The sequence below is a fragment of the Centroberyx affinis genome, unplaced genomic scaffold (assembly GCF_046629955.1).
Source record: "Centroberyx affinis isolate AG114_WGS23_722 - 3 ecotype Tasmania unplaced genomic scaffold, CSIRO-AGI_Caff_v1 ptg001690l_1, whole genome shotgun sequence".
Lineage (NCBI taxonomy): Eukaryota > Metazoa > Chordata > Actinopteri > Beryciformes > Berycidae > Centroberyx > Centroberyx affinis.
The window spans coordinates 116,129-133,154 of record NW_027280108.1 but is presented as its reverse complement, the minus strand read 5'-3'; the positions used below and the strand labels follow the sequence as shown (position 1 = coordinate 133,154).

Genomic DNA, 17,026 nt, shown 5'->3' with positions numbered 1-17,026 from the left:
ATTAATTTGTTATTTCTTTTGGTATTACTAAAATTTTCAAAATATTCCTGTAGAGACTAAAGTATGGTTTATAGTAACCTTATGCTACTTAATGGTAATTTTTTTTTATCTCCCATTGTATTCCTATAATATTACATTCATACAGAGCTGAATTAAACAGTGAGTGGACGACGGAGATCTCTCTCTCTCTCTCTCACACACACACACTCTCTCTCTCTCTCTCTCTCTCTCTCTCTCTCTCTCTCTCTCTCTCTCCTCTCTCTCTCTCTCTCTCTCTCCCTCTCTCTCACTGTCTCTCTCTCTCCATACTGATGTGTGGGAGTTGGAAACATGTCGCGCAGGAAACAAACCAAACCGCAGCACGTCCAGTCTAATGATTTGTCTCTTATGGAATACATGGGTAAGTTATATAGTTATTTTAACACAGAAACTTATTTATCATCATTAACAAAACATTCTTTGGAGTTTATAGCCATGCAGTTATTACAGTGCGGATATTTTATTTCATCTGAAGTTGGAAACTATTGTTTTGAATGGAGCTAACGAAAAATGCTTTATTATTCCTATGATATTCCCATAGGTTATTGTACTCAATAGTCGGATACAGTGACCTTATGCTACTTAATCGTATTTTTTTAATATCCTATAGTATCACTATAATAGATGGTATCACTATAATAGTCCTATAATATTCCTATGGTATCCCTATAATATTCCTATAATATTCCCATAGAGACGTCTAGTGTGTCTGTACTCAGTAGGTTTATAATGACCTCATGTTACTTTATGGTATTTTTATCTCCTATGATATCACTATAATATTCCAGTTGAAACTTCTAGTGTTGCTGTGATATTTATTTATTATTTATTAGTATCCTTCTATGATTTATTATAGGATTACTATAGGTATTTTTCTGTAAGGGGGTTCAATCTGTTGAATTAAAACTGACCAATAAAACTGAAATATTTATATATTACGTCTAGGCTACTTTTATAACCATTATGATTACCATTCTTAATTAAAACGTTTGCATTATAAAACATTTTGGTAATTGGCAGAGTTCACTCAGGTGAGAAATTAGTTATGATGTTGCATGGCTTTCAGTCTAATCTTAAATTGAAATATTCTGATTTGTTATTGGTCAAGCATTTACAATAAGCTTTGAACAGACAAGAGTTTAATAGTTTTATAGAAATTAGATTATTTCTGATCAAGAAGATGTAAAGTAGGACACTCTTGTGGAAATAGAACCATAATATCTTAGTAATAGATGAAAATCTCAGGTTTTACAGGTGTGCCTTGGGGGAAAAGTGGTCGAGTTGACAATTTATAAATTGTAACCTAATTTTAAGAAATTCATGGGATTTGGGGCGTCCTGGTGGTCTAAGGAGCGATCATGTAAGCCGAACCAAATCCAGCCCAGCCCTTTATTGCATGTCATCCCCCTCTCTCTCCCAATCTGTCTTGTCTCTCTCAGTTTGATCTGTCTAATATAGGCAAAAATGTCCAAACATGATCTTAAAAAAGAAAGAAAAAGAAGGAGGGAAATTCATGGAACTGAAGAGATCAGTTTCATCAGTTTTTCCTTTTGTGTGTTATGAAAACACTCCAGTGATTAATTTACAACATGGCAATATTTTAAGTCAATAATCATTTCCTCCTTGTTTATCTGTTTCAGATGATGCCCGTGTCAGTTTGGAGACTCCCCCTACAATGGATCCCTGTGCTCATGTCTGCAGCCAATGCTGTGCTGAGTTTAGTGCGCTATCAGAGCTGGAACAACATCAAAGGGATTGCTCTCTAAATCCACCAGTTCTGATTGTGAATGAAAACGAGGATCTGCTGTCCTACGGCAAAACTTTCCCTGCAGCCTTATTACTGGCCAGCCCAGCAGGGGAGCCGGGTGAAACAGTTAATATCTTTGAGATGGAATACTGCAACACTCCATCACAAGACAAATCCAAGGAGAGTGTAGAGTTCATGGATTGTTTTAGTAGCAAAAGTGACCACAGCAGTGTAGATAGCCCGGGTAGCACCAGCAGTAGCCAGGGCAGCAGTGGCACTAAACACAAGACTGACACCGTCTTTTGTACCTCAGTTCTCCCAGCATCATTACCTCAACCTGGCAGCTCAGCTGAGCAAGGAGAATTCTCATGGACGAACAGCAATGTCATCATTGAAAATCTTGAGAGCACCAAAGTGGCCGTGGCCCAATTTTCACAGCAGACTCACCCGAACATCTGTCGCAGCCAAAACAATAAGATTGCCATCTCGTCTCTGCTGCAGCAGCTCCTGGCTCTGCAAATACAGCAGATCCAGCAGCTACAGCTAATTGATCAGATCCGTCACCAGGTTCTGCTGTTTGCCTCTAAGAAAATGGAGATATCAGAGACCCCTGTAATCTGCACTCAGGAACTCTCATCTTCAAAATCTGCCAATCAGCTCAAAGCTCTCAGTGCTCATCTGTCTCAGCAACTAGCTGCAGCTGCTGGTATAGCCCAATGCCTAGCTACTCAGTCTGCTAACATGAGTAACTTCAAGCAATTCAAAGAGACAGAGCAGCTACAGCAAAGTCATCCTGGCAGCAGAGATGCACTGTCTAGCTCAGAGTCGTTACAAACTGTTGGTAAGCTAATGACTTCTGCAGCTCGCAAGCATTTTTCCAAAAACCAGTACATGCATTATGGTTCCTCCCGCTCCAAACTCAATTTCTTGCCCCCAACCAAGGTGTCCTCTTTGGCATTTAGCAGTGACAGCTTTATCAACAAGACTTCAGACAGCTCTCACTTAACTCAACCGCCATCTACCAGTCAGCACATGATTTCTAATTCTATACCAAACATCGGTGCAATTGTGGAAGATCTGGATGCCTTGGCAGCATTGGCCCAACAGAGGAAATGCACGACAACCAATCTGACCGTTTCTGAACCAAAGACCACTTCAAAAGACTCTTTCTTCAAACACAAATGTAGATTTTGTGCCAAAGTATTTGGGAGCGACAGTGCCTTGCAAATCCATTTGCGATCACATACTGGAGAAAGGCCATACAAGTGCAACATTTGTGGAAATAGGTTCTCCACCCGTGGCAATTTGAAGGTACACTTTCAGAGGCACAAAGAGAGGTATCCGCACATCCAGATGAATCCTTATCCTGTTCCAGAACACCTGGACAATATCCCAACCAGTACTGGGATTCCGTACGGTATGTCCATGCCACCAGAGAAACCAATCACATGCTGGCCTGATAGCAAACAGTCCCCAACTACAATGACTACCTCTGGTTCATTGCTACAGTTGGGCTCAACCAACCTGTGTTCTCTCATCAAGAAAGAGGAGCAAGCTATCTCAATATCCATCCCTCGTACTCAAGGTGTTCTTAACTTTGGTTCAACAGCAAAACCTACAAAGACCTCTGACTCAGCAGAGACTGGGCAACAAAGTATAATGACTGTGAGTCTTAAACATGAAGATGCTAAACCTTCTTTGAACTTTGTCTCTAAAATGATGACCACTAAGCTAGAAGAATCAACTGATCTTGTATCCAATGATATTCCATCCACCTGCACAAATTCTAATTCGTTTGAGGGAATCCATCCATTAAAAATCTCTGAGACCTCCAAACTCCAGCAGTTAGTGGAGAACATTGACAAGAAGGTGATGGACCCAAATGAGTGTGTCATCTGCCATCGCATACTCAGTTGTCAGAGCGCCCTTAGGATGCACTACCGGACACATACAGGGGAACGCCCCTATCGGTGTAAAGTGTGTGGCCGAGCCTTCACCACCAAGGGAAACCTCAAGACGCACCAAGCTGTTCACCGTGCAACACTGCCGCTGAGAGTCCAGCACTCATGCCCCATCTGCCAAAGGAAGTTCACTAATGCTGTGGTCTTGCAGCAACATGTCCGCATGCATATGGATGGTCAGATACCCAATGTACTCCTTACAAGCCAGAAATACCCAGTGGATTGTAATGAAAAATTCATGGACAAAACAAAATCAAATGACATAAAGAACTTTTCTGAAGACAATGGCGGCTTTTGTGACAGTGGATTGTCTAGATTCAATTCCTTGTCCATTCATTTGTCCCCATCTCTGTTTGATAAAAGTCCCTTTGATGCCCACAAGAAGACTAGCTACCATGGGCCAAATGGGGAGCTGCAGTCCAAATGGATCAAGACAGAGAGACAAGAAGGAGCAACTGAGGAATGTTGTCACACATACAATCTACAACCTACTGCAAGTGATCAGCAGACTACAGAACTCCCCATTTCTGAAAGTTCAGCTTCCAAGCAGCCTCTGTCTCCAAATACCCAAGCATCAGTTCATTTTAATACTGCAAGATTTGACAAACCATTCCAGACGCTGGTCAACTCAACCACTTTGAAACTAAATGCATCCACTATTGCACCCACTGACCTAAAACTATTTCACTGCGCAAAGGATTCTCCAAGCTTGATTCACAATCTCCGTGAAAGGGGGATCTTTAAGAACACTGCTTGTGATATATGTGGGAAGAATTTTGCCTGTCAAAGTGCCTTGGATATCCATTATAGAAGCCATACCAAGGAGAGACCATTTATCTGTACAACATGCAACAGAGGCTTTTCCACCAAAGGGAATCTTAAGCAACACATGCTAACACATCAAATGAGGGACCTCCCATCACGCCTCTTTGAACCCTCAAATCCTAACCATGTGTCCAACCCCAGCTCCTCCATGTTGTCCATCACCTCACATCTTGTCAAGGCAGAGGTGAATGCTTTCCTGAACACCTCCATTGGGAATGGCAGGGATCCTTCTGGAATTTCACAGAGCTCCTCTGTTTCCATGTCCCCAGTGTGTGCTACTGTGCCACCTCGCCGGACACCTAAGCAGCACTACTGTAAGACTTGTGGGAAGAGCTTCTCATCCTCCAGTGCTCTGCAGATCCATGAGAGGACACACACCGGGGAAAGGCCATTTGCCTGCACTGTCTGTGGACGGGCTTTTACTACCAAAGGAAATCTAAAGGTATGTTTCTGTATACACAGAGACTGTATACACAGAGACTGTATAATGACAATGACATTATAGTTTGGTACCCTTGAAAATCATGAAACATTCGTCTGTTTTAAATGACATCAAATATGGTCCTTTTTAACTTAAAATATGAAGCATGGCACTGCATTATCTGTGTATCTCAATAGGTAGAGCAAGGCACTAACCGGGTTAGGGGTTCCATTCCCAGTCAGGGCTATCAATACTAAAAATGAATGCACTCATGGTACCATAAAACTAATGATTGCTCTCTTGCAGGTCCATATGGGAACTCACATGTGGAACAGCGCCCCCACTAGGAGAGGCCGTAGACTGTCTGTAGACAGATCACTGGCAGTTATGGGAAGCCGTCCTGTGAAACTCCGTGAGGCAACACAGAAGAATTCAGCAATGGTGTCTAACAATGGAGAATCCATTTACCACTGGACTCAATGCAGAGACCCCCCCTCCACGGGTTTGGCCATAAAGACCAATGATATTTCTGTAATTCAGAGTGGGGCCATGTCCTTCCTCTCAGGGCAAATAGGACTGAAGGAGAGGTCACCTGTAGAAGGCACTGGTGTTGGTTTTGGTAAACTACACCATGCAGACCAGAGTGACCCTCTTATAATTTATGGGAAAAATAATAATGACAAAGGGACTCACTTTTGCTTCACAGGTTTGATTGAAGATAGGAAGGAAATGGCTGCCAAATAACAAACTACTAACTTATTAAGGGATAGAAAGCTAGTTGGAAATGTTAATGTTATGTTGAGCAGGTAAATATATATTAACATTAATATATCTAAGGAAGGGTTTTGCTAAGCACACAGTCTTTGTACACCATCAATTTTACACAGTTACTTTTTGTACATTCACAGCTGACAACTGCCCAGTACAACCACGGTCTTCTACTGTTGGCCACTGAGCAGCTCTACTGGCACAACTGGAGTTAAGGGTCTTGTTCAAGGGCATTGAGATGGTAGTTGTCCACAACTGACTACAATTAAAACTACAACATGCAACTTTTCGCCTTGAGGTAGCCAAGTATATTATTGATCCTGCCCTTCTTCCATTCAGCTGGTCAAGTTCCAGCCCCAACACTTGACAAGTTGTCTACCTTGAAACAGCCATCTATCCTGAGACTCCTGCTCTCATATTTTCATTGGTTACATAGAATGTCAATCAGTGACACCAGTCACAAGAAGGCAATGTCACCACTAGTGCCACTTTTATTTGGACCGCTGTAAGCCAATGTTCACCATGTTTTTGAATGAGTCATGTCTGTCACACGTTTAGCTTTGCTGTTCTTTCATTCCTTACTGCTTTCCTCCATTGTTGCTGCTATGACTTTCCCTGTGCTTGATAGCCAGAACCCTGCAAACCACTGGCCACGCCCACAGGACACGCCCACAACAGATGGTATACCCCCCAAAACAATAATGTATAACATATCTTATTATTTATCGTTACTTGTCAAAAAGTTGCATATTGCAGTTCTAAAATTGGAAGAGTCAAATTTTATCATGTCCAATATGCAGATAAGTGTAATTGCCAGTTAAATATTTAAAAATCAGACAGGCAGTCTCCAAGTTATCATTAAAAGAAAAAATAAAACTAGAATAGAGATTTAACCTTCTTAGTCATATTTCTGCTTTGGGATTCTGTGGTTCTGTTAATTATCTTAAACATCTTTATCTGATTTGCTCAACTAAAATAAGACATTGATACTTCTCACTCCATTGTCAAACATGATGTCACCTGTTGTTATACATATAAGATATCAGTGTGTATTGTTGCAGGTAGGATTACTGTTACTTGCTCCCTGTGGAACATCAACATTTATTAAAGTAATAATTCTTTTAAAAGTCTGATTCATGAACAGGAGAGCCTTTCAGTCCATCCACAAGCCTTGCTGAGATATTGGTATTACAGTAATATGATATTTTAGTGATCCCCTTAGGGAGAATCTGTTTCTGCTGCTGCTTCAACAACAAAGAACAGAAACAGCACCTTTGAAGCTGGTAGGGATTCGGTGTTTTGCTCAAGGACACTTCAGCAGGGCGGCAGCTGATGCTTGCCAACACAGAGGATTGAACCCAGGTCCTCTGGTTGAAGGACAGACTCTCTAACCACTAGACCATCCTTCCCTTTGTACGCAGAATCAAATCATTCAATTCAAACTTGAATTGAAAGTTTACTTTGTCTTTTATGTATTTAGTGAGTTTCAAGTCCTTTGCAAAATTTCAAAAATATATAACCGTTATATCAGTTATATATCAGTCCTTCTTTTCTTCATTCCTAATATCCTTTTTGCATATTTTCCATCCAACAACAGCGATATACTGAAGTTACTAGCCAGTTGTGTCAGTGACAGCCATCATGTGTCAGTGATCATACATTCAAAAGAGTGAATTCACATTTTTCTTAGGAATGGCTTTCAGCATCAGTGACTTGCATGGGCACTGGTAATAAATTGCTAACAATCCTTACAAATGTTTCTTCCAATATCTCAATAAGCAAACCTACTTTTTGGTTAGAGTGAAAAGTCCACAAAATCATAATAAATTACACAGCCTGACAGGGAAAGTTCAGGATTTTTGAGAGCCTTCCCTACTGACAGCTGATCAAGGGACATTCAAAAAGTTTTAATGGCAGCATTTTTGTTTTTGAGAAATTGGCATCAGTATCATGTTAGCATTTTTAGCAATGCTAGTGGAGGTCAATGAGGAATGAAACAATTTGTCTCAAGAAGCACATGCAAGCCCTTTAAAGCAGTTCTAATACTTAGGATTTCTCTTGCCCCCTCCACAGGAGGTCAGAGGTCAGGTTCAGCACCCTATAGCCTGTTAGAGGGTTCAGTGTCTCCCTCAAGCACACTTCAGCAGGGTGGATGCTCACTAAAACAGGGGATTGAACACAGGGTAGCCGCCCTACACCACCCTGGTGACAAAACCATCCTTCCCATACTGGGAGTCAAACCCGGGCCACCTGGGTGAAAACCAGGAACCCTGACTGCTAGACCATATGGGAGTTACTGCTGCCCATCCTTACCACAGCTATACAATTGTATGTAATTAGTGTCATATCCCATTGATTTGCATTAGTATGCTAACAGGTGGCTGGTGCCAATTTCAAGGAAACACAAATTTTGTTTTTGTGAATATCGGGGCTTGATTAGTGATCAGTAGGATAACAACACTGAAGATTCCCTTTACATGCTGAATCTTCCCTTCAGCCGTCATCTTCCACTTCCAAGAAATGTGTGTGTGTGTGTGTGTGTGTGTGTGTGTGTGTGTGTGTGTGCGTGTGTGTGTATGCACGCATGTGTGCATGCGTGCATATGCTACAATTTATATAGAGGTCTTTATCACATAGTCCTAAATATATTGAGCTCAGTTGCATTACTATACTATACTATACTATACTATACTATACTATACTATACTATACTATACTATACTATACTATACTACAATAAACTACACTACACTACATTACAATCCTGGTAATCCTGGAGTATGCTACATTATAGAACTAAACAAATACCTCTGATTCCTATCGTCCCTCCTATACTGTATATCCACCTGTTGTTGAAGAGCTAACCTGCTGTCAGATCTCATTATAAATATCTGACAGTTAACTGGAACAAAACCTTAAACCGGCCCTCCTCTCTTCCACGAGAATCAGAACGAAGTGAGTGTTGAACTGGAATGAAGCGGGGGTAAGCCCGAAACAAAACCTGCACAAAGCCACTCAAAGATATAGATCTCTTACAGACAGACGGGAATCATTTACAACAAAGACTACCGGTGCACATACAACACATACACACACACACACACACACACACACACACACACGCACAGAACAATGCATGTTTGCGCTTTTGCACACACAATCATTTGGTCATATGGTGAAGATCATGTGGTGATGATCATTTGTCATGGAACAGATAATATGTTACATAAATACATTCCTGTAAAGTAAATAGTAGCTGCTGGAAGGTAAGTAAGGTTGTATAAGGAATGTATTGCTACATTCCTATTATTAGTATTTTAAAAAAGTTTGTAAAATGGTTACTTCTGTTATTTGTATAAGCTTCTTAGACATACTGTAAGTAGTGAGTACAGTGAGATCTGGTGTTTACAGTAAAACAGTCATTCAGGACTTTCCCTACTACAATACTCCCCACCCCCAAACCCTGGGCAAATATTTATCTATCAAATTATCTATTAAACTGAACTGAACATGTTGGAGCATGCCCTCACCTTTGTAATTTAACACTATCATGTAACCGCTGCTGAATCTTCACAGTGTGCAAACACAAAAGCCTGAATATCCACTGAAAACAATCCCAAATATTCCCTCTGTGCATGTGTGATGTATTGTTTGGAGACATGTAGCGCTGCGGCCGTGTGTTTTCAGCTCCATGACCGAGGCAGAGCGCTGTGTTCGGGCCACACAATGCTCCCAGCAGCTTACTTTAAAAAAAAAAAAAAAAAAAACTAATCGCTGGCAAACAAAGGTGCTTTTCTAATCATTGCATATTTCACTTCAAAACTGCCAAGGTCAGCATGTTGTTTGCAAGATGGCATTTCCTTTGTAAGCATTTCAACAGTGATCACGGCACTTTTGTTACCCTGACAATGGAAATATTCAATAACAGAAGACCTGCCAAATCTGCGACGGGGCGAAAATCTCCCCCTCCCCTGCCCAGCCCAACTGTCCGTTGATAACATTGTGATTATGGCTTTGTTGCAGCGGCGTGCCTACTGCACAGATCATTTCTGATCATAAAGCAGGGGCCACCCTTTCATTTAGAGCGGCTCTCCAGAGAGAGGCTGGCTGGGGCTTCGGCAGCGTCCATAAGCAGGCCTAACGTATGGCCACAGCATCCTCTACATGTCAGCCTGTCAGGACCTGCCGTCCGTTCTGACTTTATCTCGGTTTCCGTGTCTTGCTAATAAGCGTCAGTTACGGAGCGAGCTGGTCCTCTCAGCCGCTCGTCCTATCAGCGTTGTTCATCGCTTTTGATAAATGTTCCCTGGTTGCTTTCATTTGCATAAACTCACAAATCACTTCAGCTCCTTCTGAATGAAGCGGCTATTTAACGTGTCCTTTGTTTTCCCTGCTCAAGATCTATTAAAGTTTGGCCTGTAGTCCTGCTGGTCCGCCTTTCCAACACTCATACAGTGACTTTGATGCTGATCTCATCATGTGATTTTGACTGTAGTTTTGCTGGTAACACTTTACAACAAGGGTACATTAATTAAGGGTTAGTTAATGCTTAATAAGCATTAACTAACCCTTAATTAACAGTTACCTAATGTGTCAGGTAATCATTTACTAATGGTGTTCATTTTAACAAAGGTATTAATTTATACATTATTTAATAGTCATCTTTATAAACTATTAAATAATGTATAAATTAATACCTTACTTAACATGAACACCATTAGTAAATTACACATTAGTTAACTGTTAATTAAGGGTTAGTTAATGCTTATTAAGCATTAACTAACCCTTATCAAGCATTAACTAACCCTTACCTTAGTGTACCCTTATTGTAAATTGTTACCGTTTTGCTCATACACTTTATATGTTGATTGTCTGCAACCTGTAGTTTTGTCTTGATGCTGTCTTGGACAGCTTTCTCTTGAATCATCTTTCCCTCTGAAAGCTGACTCTGTCTGGAGCGTGTGATGCAACACGCATTAATATTATCTGACACACTTTGAGTATAATCAAAGAGTTTTGTTGCAAAGTGCTTTGGGTGTTTGAACACAGTGTAGTGTAGGGGTCTAATGTCTAATAATGTATCAAGAGTTTTATTTATTTGTGTTTTGGCGGTACAATTGGAATCTGTTAACAATATTGTGCTCATAACTGTATTTAAAGTCACACTGAAACTACATTTTGAGAGCATCTTGCTGCTTTAATGTGATGTTTCACCAGTTGAAAAGGCAAATTTGATGGGAGGGGAGGAGGGGCGGGGTTGTTCAAAAATCTTTTGGCATAAATTGTCAAAATGTCAAGGTGTATGGTATGGTACTATAGTTACAATGAGCTAAAAAGGTGAAAGAGTTGTTTATCATTTCAGTGTGACTTTAATTTTGACCAAAGATGTATTAAAGCTTCTTCATGTCATCTATGTCGAGCTGCTGGATTACCTGGCATTTTACATTTGTCTTCTATTACTGTAACATTATCATTTTGAATTATCATTTTGCCCAGCAGTTCTTTGACACCAAACACATATTCTGTGATAAATCAGATTGAACAATGACATGACAGTCACAATAAGTTACAATAGGTACAGTTACAATAAGATGTCAGGAGAGAGTTTGAGTGTATAAAAGTAATTAATTTTGCTTTTTCTAACCTCTGAAGGTGGTTATGCCATATTTTGATGGAAGTTTACTACTAGTGTTAACATGTGGTTTCATGATGAAAATGAATGTGAGGTGCTGATCAGTATGGATTCTCATCTTTTCTTGTGTCCTCCCTCCCAAATAACAAACCCCAAAGAAAATAATGGATTACATGGACAGAGAGAGAACTATTACAGAAGCAAAGAGGCAAAATGTACAAACAATTTGTCAGTATAGTTTCCCCTCAATATGCATCAGTTTGTTCACCTGGAACCAAGACACCTGCTGCTTATTTCTAGAGAAAACTCTTTTCTCTTTTTTTGTATGTTCTTTTGGTTTCATATGGAGACAGAGGAGGTAGGGGAGCGGATTTGTAGATGCTTTTACGGAAAGCTGTGAACAAGGAAAGAGGAGGTGAGAAAGGTGAAATACTGTCGTTCACATGGCTCCGATCCCCCCAGAGGAGGACCGGGAGATAAATACAGCTCTACTGGGATTACTGCAGGAAAAGACAGGAGGGACCGGAGATACAAGAGGAGGAGGAGGAGGAAAATAGACAGAGAATAGGCACAGAAATCAGGAACGAATATATTTCTTCAGCTGCAGAATACCATGCAGAACCCACACTGGGGCTGTACAGTATGTTTTTCAGTTGTTTCACTCACAGTTTAGTTCACTGCAGGTATGATAGAAGTGTATTGGCAAGGTACATATTTGGTTCTGGCCCGTGTTCAAAGGAGCTTGGTAGGGATTTTGTCATTACATTCCCACATATCTGCTCAGTAGTCCAATGGTAAACCAGTGGGTGCTGATACTGCAGCACAGCCATAGTAGGACCAGTTTGGATACAGAATGGTACTGAGGCAATTGAAAAACAAAATTCCCCCATGTGGCGATGCCCCCTTATGCTGTGAATTCCTCACATGCCAGTGCTCTCTACTGTATTCAGACTGAAATTAAAGGTGCAGTAAGTAAGATTTTTGACTGTCCCACAGCAACAACATGACCATCATGCTGTATATCTGTGGGGGTTGATCAATTGGTTTTGATCAATACCAGTGACTCAATGATTACTTCGCCCAATGGTGAGATTTCTGGCTTTCAAAACTCATTTCCCCAGAGAGCGTAACGCGTTCACGCTGTCTCCCCACAATAACAACGATGATGATGTCATAATAAATATGAAATATTTGTATTTTTTCTGTCACAAACACATTACACGTTCATTGTAACCCAAAGTACATAATGGGAATTGTAATAATAATAAAAATATTTATATAGCACTTCTCAAAACAGAGTAACCATGTGCTTCAGGGCAGTGGTTCTCAACGTGGGGTCCGGGGACCACCAGGCGTCCGTGAGGGGCTTCCAGGGGGTCCCCAGCAAATTGATGAATTGTTAAACTTCACCATTATTTCATTTACAAGAAGTTAACAGAAATGAATGTAGAAGAATGACTGTTTTTATCATAGTTTCTCTGTTATCTCTCTACCTACAATACAGACAGTCATGGGATTCTGTACAAAATGATATTTAACAATAAAAATATTCTCAGATTTGGGTTCGAGGGACAAAATCTCATCAAATGGGGGTCTGTGGCCCTAATGTGGACTAAATTTGGGGTCCTTGATATGAAAAAGGTTGAGAATTACTGCTTTAGGGGACAGACAAAAATGTAAACAGTCACATCACATGACCTGCCACCAGCCATGAAATGTATAGGCTCAGCACAGCGCCCCCTGCTGAAACACTGTCACCCCGTTTTGAGTTGGTTTACAGTTATTTATTAGGTTGAAGACATTTCCACTGTGAAACTCATTGCTTGTGTGCATGTATGTGACAGTTAAACATGGGTCTTGCATGGATTTTGAGGTTTGTTCACATTTGTAAAACCTGTAAACACTCGGTTGAACAAAAGCTGTACTCTCTCTTTCTTTCCCTCTACAAGTGAAACTCTTTCTAATCTATACAGTCACATACATCCCAGAGTAAAGTCTACCTTTAATGCCAGTTTGTTTGAGGTTAATGATGCGGGAAAGAGTTACATGATGATGCAAGCAGTGACAAACACAATGCCTGTCCTGCTATCATCAAATATTATCAGTAACCTGTAATACAAATATGCAAATCCACAGCGCGGACATTACAGTCTTCACTTGGGGCAATTCATCTCCCTAAAGATTTAATTTGCATGTGGGGAGAGGAACCATGCATCATCGTATGTCATTTTGAAACCAAATATTAATCAATTGTAGGGTCTAAACTGGCGCAGAGCAGATTAATACACAGGATATACAGGAAGGCCATTGAGTAACCTCTGACGCACAGATCCTCCGCCGCTTGAAGCATCACATCTTAATTCCACTATGGCATCAAAATTCATTAAGGGTTGATTTTTTTTTGCCCTTATCACCGGCTCGCACAGTCAATCTGAGAGCCTATCTGTTTCAGAGATCATATGTGGGCCGTTTACCCTTGACTGGCCCCGGCCTCACCGAACACAACCCAAAAACTACACAAGGACGAATGAATGCAAGTTGTCAGTAGAAGACAGAGTGCAAGTAGTCATAGAAGTAGTATTTGCATGGAGCTCTGGGACAGCAGTCACCCAGTCACCCATGCTTCTCACTCTCCTCCAAATTCAGATTGTCACGATCATGAATTTGTTTGATTTCAGTTTCATAACGAACCCACTCACTGTCAGACAAAAGTTTTCTGCAGTTCTGTTACTACTAAATGTGTGTTTTATGGTATCTTGTTGTAATCAGTTTACCTTTTTTTTTTCTCCTCCTTCCTCCTTTCTTTCCTTTTTTTTTTTTTTTACCTTGTGCTCTATTGTATCTTGCTGTACTCGGTTTACCTTCTTTTTACCTCACTGTTTTAATCCCTTATTCTCACAAAAGCCCTCCTAGGGACGGGTGTTGCAAATTAGCATTTGCTATAAACACTATGATACTTGCATCGGATAGTTGTTCTCAGTTTGTCTATGTATATTGTATCTGTCCCTATCAAATAAACCATAAATAATAATAAAAAGATAAAACTCTGTCCTTTTTCTGAGTGTAGGCAGTGAGGTACAGTATTATTATTACAAGACCTTATTTTGTTTTGAGTGTAGTCAACACATTTAAAGTATGAATCAGACTCACACTGAAATGGCTGAAATGTAAGCACAGTACAGTAAGACACAGTCTGTCATCACAGGAATATTACATCATCTCTACACCAGCTGTCGTTATAATATCTCAACAACAGTCTGGTCGTGTCAAATCTATTCTGAAAGCAGTAAACTCAGAGAGGCCAAACTGCCGGGAAACTAATAGCGGTTTTGAACTTTAGAATTGAAATATCTAAGCTTTCAAAACGTTCCTCCATGACTTTTGCTAGACTCACTCTCTGTACAAGTGAAGTATTACGCAATTTCAATCAGGAAGACTACTTATCATCATTCATGCTTTCTCTTTACCCAATCAGAGCTGGTGAACACTTTCCCTCTTTTTCCAGAGAACCAATCAGAGTTAGCCGTCACTTCCCTCTCTTTTTCAAAGAGCCAATCGTCTAAGTGACAGGAGTATAAACACGTCACCTTCTATGCTATTGTCCTTCTCCCAGATCTATGCCGTATGCTGCTGTCATTCCAGTCGCTGTGCTTACCTTCGTCCCTCCTCCACCCCATCACCACCAGGGTCCAGGCTCCAGAGGAACTCCCCAGGGGGGCGGGGCTTCCTAATTCCTACGTCTATCCCGGATGTACTCCTAACTTCACGAATCGAAGGAGTTCCTCCATGGAGCTTACGCCAAAGTTTACATATTGTTTCATGTCATGAATAAACTTTTTCATTCGAGCATTCATCCTAGTCTCTCCTGATTGAAACACTAGTTGCCTATGATTACTTAACATACTGTATGCAGACTGGACAGAACTATCTACCAGAGACAGAGAGATGATTTTGGTGCCGATCCTCTCGTCACATATTGAGTAAGTTGACCAATAGGCCAAACTCCCAAAAAGTTGTTGTAGTCTAATCAGTTTAGGCAACTAAGGCAATTTGGTTAAGGTTGAGGTTTTGGTCATGGTTAAATATGAGAAACTTTGTCTTTGTTGTCATGAGTTGGGAACTGAACCCGGGTCGTCGATATCTTTACTTTCCACCTCGCTATTTCAACGTCAAACTACTTCCAGTTTCTAGTCATCTCTCCTCCTCGTAACCTTTCCTTGCAAAGTGACCATTTTCTATAAAAAGTTTATATTTGTACTTTTCCACAGCGCTCAGAAGAGACAGTTTGCCACAAAAAGTGACCTTTCTTTACCAACTATATCGCTGATTGACTATTGATCTGAGGACACATGATGGTCCCCTACTGCAGGATGCTGTCATATCCATTAGCAATACTCTCTTGATAAACACTCAGCTGCTTCGGCTGTTTATCGATCAGTCTCAGAATGGTTCTGACATTTGCACATGACCTTTTTTTTTATAGGATTACAGCCTCACTTGTCATATTTGTCCAATAAAACCACATTCCTCCCAAGATGCAGTGTCAGAAGCTGTGTTTACATGTACAATAATCTGACTACTGCCAATACAAAGGCAATAGTCTGATTAAGCTGTTTACATGATTCCATAAACAATATTTAGGGTAATGTTAGTTGCCTATGAGAGATGATTTTGGTGCCAATCCTCTTGACTGATATTGGGTAAAGTGACCAATGGACCAAACTCCCCAAAAGTCTACAAATAGCACAGTGGATGTTACATCAGATCCTGGCTTGATAAATGTTCTTCCCCTTGAATGAACAGAGGTTTTTGATAAGAAAACATTTGAAATCCATAAGCTAATTAGCATGGACCAACACAGGCATTGAAGGGAAAATGGAGCATCTGGAAGTACAGCTAGACTGATATATCTGGCTGATATTGGACTTTTATTAAATATCAAAAATCAGTCAGTGATGTTGTCCACCTCTGATATGATGGAGGTTCCTCCTGACCACAGATACAGAAACACAGTCTGTAAAACACACAATGACATTTTATTTTTTTTGCACATTTTCTTTTCATTTAATTGTTCAATTATATTTATTGTAAATCAATCATTTTAAGGCAGTGATGTATCCCAGAGTTTCTCTACCACTGAACAGGTGTGGTGGGTCACTCTGCCTTAAAGAGCTGCTGATACTAAAAGAATTTAATCAGTCTGGGTTTCAGTGGAGAGTTTTAGTGTCCCATGATGGACTAAATGCTGTTTCAGAGGCTTTTCCACCCTGACAACAATACAATTCTGGGGGAAACACTGGATCCTTGTAATTTATGAGCATAAAAATGGTCAAATTTAAAGATTTTGAATATTGGCATAAAATATTAACCATCAGCAGCATCCGTACAAAAACACTGGTATTGTATCAACCTTCAAAAACTCATATTCTTGTGTTTTGGCACACTCTTTTATTTAAAGTTTGATCTGTTTTTAATTGTATCTCTGTTTGTTTGTGTGTTTTTAGTTGTACCTGTTTACCTCATATATTACCTTTTATTCCTATTTTCTATTATATATATATTTTTTTAATTTATTTTTATTTTTCTATCAATCATTCATTGTGGTAGTTTCACATCACTGCTTTTGGGTTTTA

General features: G+C 40.2%; 1 protein-coding gene across 1 annotated transcript; it reads left to right on the top strand.

Moving 5' to 3' along the window:
* Positions 1 to 307: 307 nt before the first annotated feature.
* sall1b (spalt-like transcription factor 1b) lies at positions 308 to 5,737 on the top strand (the record flags this gene model as incomplete). The annotated part of the gene is given in 4 exon segments (XM_071528568.1): positions 308 to 326; positions 329 to 400; positions 1,680 to 5,014; positions 5,300 to 5,737. Coding segments are annotated over 4 exon segments (3,864 nt in total), but the record flags the coding sequence as incomplete, so codon positions are not given.
* Positions 5,738 to 17,026: the final 11,289 nt, after the last annotated feature.